Consider the following 8861-nt stretch of genomic DNA (forward strand, 5'->3'; position numbering starts at 1 on the left):
TCGTAAGTAAATGTAAAACGTGTGCAAACACTTTTCTCCTGCAATACCACTTTTATCACCTTTTTATTGTTTCATTCTATTTATTTATTTACTTTTAATGCGTTCTTTGGTTGTCTTACAGTAAACGCTACAAAGCGTCGACGATATTCTTTATCACTTCTGTTCTCGTTCAGCCTTCTCACAAATGTTTAAAAGGATACACAGATAATGATTGAACAGTCACCCAGCGTAATGTGGTGGTTGATAGCGATAACACGGGGGAAGGGGGGGGGGGGCACTGTTAACTCAAAAAAACTTGTTCAGACGGCACCTGTGTATTCGTGTATGTATGCGTGCCCAATGTACCTTGTTTGTTACATCATACGGTTACGGCGATGTGAACCATTGTTATCAGTACCCGATAATATTCCCTGTTCTCTTAAGGTTGACCGCTCAGTCATAGTAGAGTACATAGCGCTCTTATCTCATCTACTACCGTTTTAAATGCAAGACATTTTTAGCGAAACAAAAGCACTTCGACCTTTTCTATCTATCTATCTATCTATCTATCTATCTATCTATCTATCTATCTATCTATCTATCTATCTATCTATCTATCTATCTATCTATCTATCTATCTATCTATCTATCTATCTATCTATCTATCTATCTATCTATCTATCTATCTATCTATCTATCTATCTATCTATCTATCTATCGCTAGTAAGCCACCTTAAACCAATTAGATTGTTTCCTAATTGTTTCCAGTTTTACTCCTTTAGAAAACACCTTAACCAACCAGCTATATTGTACTCTACTGTTACCTTGTTTCTTCTGTAGAAAACACCTTAACCAAATACATTCTAATATAAATCGTTTCCTTTTTTTTTCTCCTCTTGAAAACACCTTAACCAACCAATCACATTATGCTTCTAACCGTTTCCAGTTTTTCTCCTTATTTTACCCTGATGGGGGCGAAAAATGCAAAGAACACCCGGCCATGTGTATAGATTTAGGTGTACGTTAAAAAATTCCAGGTGGTCAAAATTAATCCGTAGTCCCCCACTACGGCGTACCTCATAATCATTTAGTGGTATTGGCATGTTAAAATCCAACATTATCAAATTTTACTCTATAGCGTTTCCCTTTTTTTTTTTTTCTAAACGCGGGCACGTTATATGCCATCAGATTTTCTTTTCTTATGCAAGTCTAGAATGAATCGGATATCGTCAATCTCTTCGAGCTAAACAACGCTTCAAAGTTCAACGAAACTTACCACTAGTAAAAATCTTAGTAGTGTACCGTTGTTTACGATGAATGACCGAGCTGCAGCAAGGTGAGATCGTTGAGCTTGTAGGAAGATGCTTGACGTCTGGGTGCTAAATATTTGCCAATTGTTTATGAATTTGTCCCAAATCAATTTTTTATGCATTCAATAATTAATGTAAGGATGCGTTGTTACAGTCGCTTGTCCCATCGAAGTATACGAAAACGGATAAATCATTTTTTCTTTGGCAAACAACGCTGTGAACTTGAAGAAGTTTTTGCATATAGTGGTATGAAGACAAACTGTGGAGCAGTAAATTAAGACAACGGTACTCTATAAAAGACAATGACTAGAGCTTTAATTGTTCTAGAATTTGTTGCATAAGTTCAAAACAAGAAGTGGAAAGTCTATAGTGATCGTACCAGGCGGAGCGTCTTTATTTAGGACGTCAATTTTTGACAACACTCTGTAACAATTGTGCAACTAGAAAAATGTGAAGTATCAAGTTCACAATTGTGGCGCAGCAATAACAAGCGATGTCATGATCCTGCCGACTGCATCAAAAAATAAATTCAAGGCGAGCATATTTCATGCATTAAGTGCTCTCGTAAATATAACATACCACAAATCAGTGAGTAATACTCTTGCAAATCCCTCGTTTATGTTGTCAATTTTGCATTAGCTGTAAATTCATACGAGTTTGTTCATTTTTAGATGTTTGATACGAGATGCAGTTGAGAAAATATGCGCATTATGTTGCCCGGTGTGAACACCGACAAACAGTACGTTTTCCTTTGGTTTCTTGCGTCGATGTTCGGCCTACGCTAATCAATGCGAAGGTCATGGACAAAAAAGCCGGAATTCCCTTCATATCGAAATCTACAAGACAATTACATCTTTCATTGCATCAGGGTTAGGGACCTGCAGTCTTTGCCCTTCAGTTTTTTGTTTTTTTTATGAGCTTAGCAGCTTTCGGCAGGGAAACGGGAAATCGTCCGCCATATGGGCCAATCAGGAGATTGAACCAGCGACACCTACAAGAAGCAAGCATAGTGTACGTCTGTTGCCTCCAACGGTGGCGTGGAAAGCGACTGCGCTCATCCTGGCGTGCAACGATGACTACATAGATTGTTTGCCGCAGAATAGTTTGCATTGAACAACATATCTGTTTAATACCCGAGACAATAGGATCGCCATAGCCTTTCTAGCAACATACTCCATGGAATAGGTCGGCAAAAAAGTGCGGAGCTCACTCAGACTCACTCAAGAAATATATCTTGCGCTTGGGGCTCACTCGGACTCAGACTAATTGAAATTTTTCTCAGCCGGACTAACTCGGACTCCACCTCACCAAAATATTACTCACGCGGACTCACTCATACTCACGGCTCTAGCTGCGTGTGAGTGAATGAGTCTGAGTTAGTCGACTCATGAGTCCGTTAGCGTATTATTGGCTCTTCCGACCGAGGTGTCAATGCCCTTTAACACCAATATCTAGTATAATTGGTGTTCTGCTTGGTGCCTTTTTATCCTGTACCATCAAATATGAGTATTCAGTGGTTGCAATCTAGTAAGAACATTTTTATTGATAGAGATGACTCACACGAGATATTTTTATCAAGAAGTTCTTGTGAAAGAGTTCGCGGGGAGGGGGGGGGGGAGGAATCCAGGCACTTGACCCCCCCCCCCCCCCCCCACACACACACACACGCTGCGTGACAGTTTTAGTTGAGCGTCCGCCACAGCTCTGTGGACGCAGCCTGCCATTGGGAATGGCTGGCAGCCTGCGTCCTCAGAGCTGCCGCGGACGCCCAACTAAATCTGTCTAATAGATACTGAGCTGGCGTATGAACGCTAGTGCTTTGAAGTATGTGCGAGTCGACGGGAGCATGAACGTGAGCGGACATAAGGCTGATGGTAGTGCTGAAGTTGTGTAGATAGAACCATAGGTCGGTAAAAACAATGTGGAGCTCACTCAGACTCACTCAAGAAGTATATTTTGCGCTTAGGGCTCACTCGGACTCGCCAAAACTTTCCTCAACCGGGCTCACTCAGACTCGCTAAATGTTTCCTCAACCGGACTCACTCGGACTCAAATCACCAAAATATTACTCACCCGGACTCACTCAGACTCAGACTCGCGGCTCGATCTGAGTCTTACTGAGTCAACTCTTGTGTGAGTTTGCCGACTTATGCTCCATGACACCTCCACAGCATCACGAAATGAGCCACCAGCGTAGCGGCCACCTTGTTGTTTTCTTTCATCTTTTACTAACGTTTTTTCCGGGCAGTGCAAATAGATTAACGTAGAGCCTAATTTTATGCGCTCTGGCCGATGTTCATATTATATGCGCTGGCGTATAGGTGGTCTTTCGCATGACTCCATGCCCGCATTACCGCTCACTCTCACAGTCTTTCCCCTCGCAAACTACTTGGGTGATCTGCAAGCGTTCCCGGAACATCGCGGGTGAGGGGGGCTTGGGAAAGATGCGGAGATGACGCATTTTCGAAAAAAAGAGAGAAAAGATGCAGCGAGAGCACCCGTAAAATGGCGAGGGTGCCTTCAGTTCTGTATATCGGAGTGGTTGCCGTGCCGTTGTCAAGGTGACGGAGCCTCGGACGTCCCTCGATAGATGGCGCCACCGACAAACGGTGAGCCGTTCCAGTGCCTCCTCTAGGCACTGGCCGTTCGTACCGGTGGTTGCAGACTGGATGCCAGGCTGCAATGCGACGTATGTGTGCGTGCGTGTTTGCGTTTAGGGCACTTGGCTTTGCGATGGTGGTCTCTCCCCGATAGCAACATTACCCCCCCTCCCCACTACCTTCTACTACAGCACCGTACTCTTTCTCCGCCATCATCTCTCAGGCTTGTTGCCGGTCTTGTTGCAGTCGCGTCGTCGTTTTCTCGGCGCCCGGACCAAAACTGCTCCAGCTCTCCCCTTCCTCTGTGCCCACCGTGGCGCCATCATTACGTGACGCTGCCCTATAATTAGAGTGTCAGGGACGATATGATGACATGCTTTCTCCCTGTATTTGTTCTGCTTCGGGAAAATTATGCCCACGATAAGGGCTCCTTCCTCTTCAGCAATGTGGCCATCAAATTTGCCCTTCTGGTGCATTGGTTCTTTTATCTATCTCTTTATTCCTTTGCCGTTTTGTTGCGACTACGGAGAGCACTTCGCTGTCCAGGAATGAACACCCCCCCCCCCCTCTTGCTTCGCTAACTTCTGGTTGAACCATCAAGCTGCGTGCATGCATATTCCTTTTTTTTTTTTTTTGTCTGTGGTGGTTTTATGCTAGACCGTTCCTCTTATTCGTTGTTTCTTAGGCGCAGACTAGTTCGGGCGCGCTGCCGCGGACCATTTTTCGTGGCTAGTTCGCGAACCCTGTCAGCGATTATTACACAAGCGGTCGTGTACGCAGCAACGGACGCTGGATGTTGCCTTTGCGGCAGGCATTAAAGCGCTCGAGTGTATTTATGATGCAGATAAGCACACGGACGTGCCCTGCTTCGATTTTAATGGCGGTTGAGGCAAGCACACATGGCTGCCTCCTTCGCCGGATTTGTAGAGACCGTGCGTGCACGAGATAATAGAGGTGTACCTCAGACTTCATCGAAGCCTGACTGCAAAAAAAAAAAAAGAAAAAAAAGGTTTCCCTGGCGTTTGCCTTCTTTACAATGCGCGCTGCTACACTTTGTGCAGATTTGACTTACGGCTTCTTCCCAGTTCATACCTATTAAGTCACATCGATGTGTTTCCTTTCTGACAGTCAGTACTACCATAATGACTAAGCACTACTGTATATAGCTCTAATGTTTCTCTGCGCGACAGTGCGGCTGTATGTACCTTTGCTGAAGCAGGTCATCATAGGAGTTCCGGGCTACTTTGTGACCTTTTAAATCTTGTCATAAGCAAGTGTTTAGTCAGATCGGCTTATATAAGAATGTGCGTATTTCGTTTCCAGCATCCTATACAGCATTATGCCCCTTAAAGTATGCAGGATCGTGCTCAAAGCCAGCGCATTGGCCAAGTAATGTAGTCACGACGTTATGTAAAAGGTGCACCTTTATGCCACTCCTGTTGCGGAATTTCACTCCAAAAGGTGTAACATCCGGTTCAAAAGGAGCAATTTGCTGAGAACGCAGCGAATCAGAAGTGTATAAAAGGTGTTCTTTAAATTCACACTTCATTTCGTTCCATGCTTTGATGTATAAAAAGCTTATGGTCAGGTTAAAAAAAAAAAGAAAATACACGTTTGCGAATCGTGAACTGTGTAGATGAATTATTACAGTGATCCGCATATATGGAAATACGACCACTGGACGACCGCTGCATTTCCTCGGATGAACTTTTAAGGCATGGCACGACAGACCACGACAACTGGTAGCTGGAACCGTTTCCCTATTTTTATTTCTTTATCGTTAACTGGCGCTCCTTGAGAAAATGACAATGGGCACATATTCAACAAGAATGTGATTATCACGTCATGATTATTCCGACAGGGCGTAACTCGTCTGGGGAGACAGAGAAAAAAAAGCAATAAAACGCCGACACTGCCCTCGGGGGTAACAAGAGTTGGTCGTTGTGTGCGGCGGCGCCACTTTGTTACGTGTGCAAACACCGTGCAGCTCCATTCCGCCACGCCTGTCAACGCTCCCTCCCCTCTGCGAAAATACTCATTCGCTCGTTCGCGCCAAACCGGGCCTGGAGGGGTGAGGGGCTGCGCGCGCCCGAGGGCCTGGTGAGAAGGAAGCCCGCTGCGGAGCGCTGCGTTCGCTTCGGCAGGTTGTTTGCTGCGTGGCGCCATCTATCGACGGAATGACGACACCGAAAAGGGCGCGCTCGCGCACGCACCTCGTTAATCTCGAACGCAGGGGGCGAGGAGGCGCGCGCGTGGAGAGGAGGCGAGGCGGGGCAACTGGCGCCGCCACTCTCGCAGGCCTCTCCTGAGGAACGCGCTCATTGGTCCGCCCAGCTTTGTACTTGCTCGAGGATAACGCGCGGCGGGGATCCTGCGAGTTTCGAGAAAGAATGCGCCCGGGCCTCCGTCATATAGGTGCTGTCCGCTTGTTAGTGCCGTCATTCGTGTGCCGCGTGTCGACTGTGATGGCCCCCGGACGGGTATCATAGCCGAACTCATCAGTGCGAGCGCAGAGAATCGCAACGCTAGTTTGCTCCGAGGCGCGGTCATGGCGACGTCGTCTGCTCCGAGGCGCTCGGCCGCCGTCTGCTGCTGTCGAGCGGCGGCCGTGGTGGTTTTACTGCTCCTGCCCGTGTGCCGCGCGGTCACCGATACCGGGCGGATGTGCGAACCCATCCGCATCGAAATGTGCAAGGATATCGGATACAACGTCACCGGAATGCCCAACCTGGTCGGCCACGAACTCCAGCAGGACGCTCAACTGCAACTGCAAACTTTCAAGCCACTCGTCCAGTACGGCTGCGCGTCCCAGCTCAAGTTCTTCCTCTGCTCTGTGTACGTGCCCATGTGCACCGAGAAGGTCCCCCAACCCATCGGTCCGTGCCGACCGCTGTGCGAAAGCGTGCGCTCACGGTGTCAGCCCGTGCTCCAGGAGTTTGGATTTCCGTGGCCCGCGGCACTGAACTGTTCCAAGTTCCCGCCACAGAACAACCATCGGCACATGTGCATGGACGGCCCCGCGCCCGACGAAAGTGACCGCTACCGACCGGGACCGAGGGCCAAGCCCCCGCGCCTGAACCGAAAGCCTGTTGTAGAGAGGCCACGGCAGCGAGGACTGTGCGACGCGTTCCATTACGGGGAGCGCTACTTCTACTACATCAATAGCACGCAGCGCTGCGCTCACCTCTGCGATCGGGACATCCTGTTCACGCAGGAGAACAAACGCTTCGCCGAAATCTGGACCACGCTGTGGGCCTGCTTTTGCTTCTTCTCCACCCTCTTCACGCTCATCCACTTCTTGATAGACCCGAGCCGCTTCCACTACCCAGAGCGCTGCATCATCTACCTGAGCGGCTGCTACAACGTCTACAGCGTTGCGTACTTCGTGCGCTTGCTGCTGGGCCGCTCGAGCGTGTCGTGTCACATGGACAGCCAGCACGAGGTGTCCATCCTGATACAGGAGGGCCTCGACAACATCAACTGCACGGTGGTGTTTATGCTCCTGTACTACTTCGGAATGGCCAGCGCCACTTGGTGGGTCGTGCTGACCGTCACCTGGTTCCTGTCGGCCGGCATGCGCTGGAGTCACGAGCGCGTCCAGAAGCACATGACCGCCTTCCACTTCCTCGCCTGGGTCCTGCCCGCCGTGCAGACCATGGTCATCCTCGTGATGCGCGTAGTGGACGCCGACGAACTGACGGGCACATGCTTCGTGGGCAACCAGAACTCCGCCGCCCTGCTCGGATTTGTCGTCCTGCCGTCCAGCGTGTACCTCGTCGTCGGCGCCATGTTCCTCTTCTGGGGATTCGTAGTGATGCTGCGCTCGCGCGACGCGATCGCCATGGGGCACGCCCCGAAGGCGGACAAGCTGGAACTGATCATGATCCGCGTGGGCATCTTCGCCGTCCTCTACATGATTCCGGCCACCTGCGTTCTGGCGTCGTACATCTACGAGTACTCGAACCGCGACGCGTGGCAGGCGGCGTCTTCGGCGCTTAGGCCAAACGTGGAAGTGTTCACGCTGCGCATCTTCATGGCGCTCGTGGTGGGCATCACGACGGGCGTCTGGACCTGGTCGAGCCGCGCGTCCCTGAACGCCTGCCGTCGGCCCACGTCGCCTCAGTACGTCGAGCACAAGCCGCCGCAGCACAAGGTCGTGTTCACCGCTGCGCACGTCTACCAGCAGCAGCAACAGCAGAAACCCATGCTGAAACGAACTGTGTCTGCGGACAAACATCAGTACAAGCGTGTGTTCAGGGTCAAAGGCGGTTCCGAGACGACCGTCTGACGGTAGTGGAAAACTCGCCGCGAACTGCATCATCCTCGAACAATGAGACATCGTCCTTGCCCAGTGCCTTTTTTTTTTTTTTTCCTGCTTTCGTTCTTCACATGTGACGTGCCTAGCACACAAACCATTTGGATTACTCATCGTCATCCCGTCGGACTCCTTGCCTGCGCTACTTCGAAAGACTCTGGAACGAGGACATCAGCTGCGGCGAGAACCCTTCCTTTATTGCATTTAGAACTTGCCGACAAAAGAATGCTCCCCCAGTGAATATTTAGGGTCGCGTGCGATCCTCCATTGTACATTGTGTAAATAGCCGCCCATTTGTACATACTTATTCATAGATACATAGCTTAACTGCGTTCTCTAGGTTCTCGTAGTGTGACTTAACGCAGAGAGAGCACGGGCTGAGCCCGATTTGAACACGTATTTGTACAGAGCCGTTTCGCTGTGGCGAAATATATGCTGTTTGATATAACTCGTGCCTTCCTCGTGTTTTCAATCACCCGATTACTGTGGTGCCATCTATGAGCTCGCATTGAAGAGCTCCCGGCCATAGACGATTTCAAGGTTTCATTTTATTGGTCTAAGACACCCATCCTGTGATACGGTGGTGTCTTTAAAAGAGAGCTTTAGTGCCGGGGGCCCCTAGCGGCTTGCGTTCCTTTGCACTCCCAGCCGTACTCA

General features: G+C 49.3%; 1 protein-coding gene across 1 annotated transcript; it reads left to right on the forward strand.

The window, feature by feature from the left end:
* Nucleotides 1–6217: 6217 nt before the first annotated feature.
* Nucleotides 6218–8651, forward strand: LOC119396122 (frizzled-4). The gene has a single exon (XM_037663214.2). It carries the CDS (start codon nucleotides 6438–6440, stop codon nucleotides 8175–8177), a length of 1740 nt encoding a protein of 579 aa, XP_037519142.1. The 5' UTR covers nucleotides 6218–6437; the 3' UTR covers nucleotides 8178–8651.
* Nucleotides 8652–8861: the final 210 nt, after the last annotated feature.

Source organism: Rhipicephalus sanguineus, chromosome 6 (genome assembly GCF_013339695.2).
Source record: "Rhipicephalus sanguineus isolate Rsan-2018 chromosome 6, BIME_Rsan_1.4, whole genome shotgun sequence".
Classification (NCBI taxonomy): domain Eukaryota; kingdom Metazoa; phylum Arthropoda; class Arachnida; order Ixodida; family Ixodidae; genus Rhipicephalus; species Rhipicephalus sanguineus.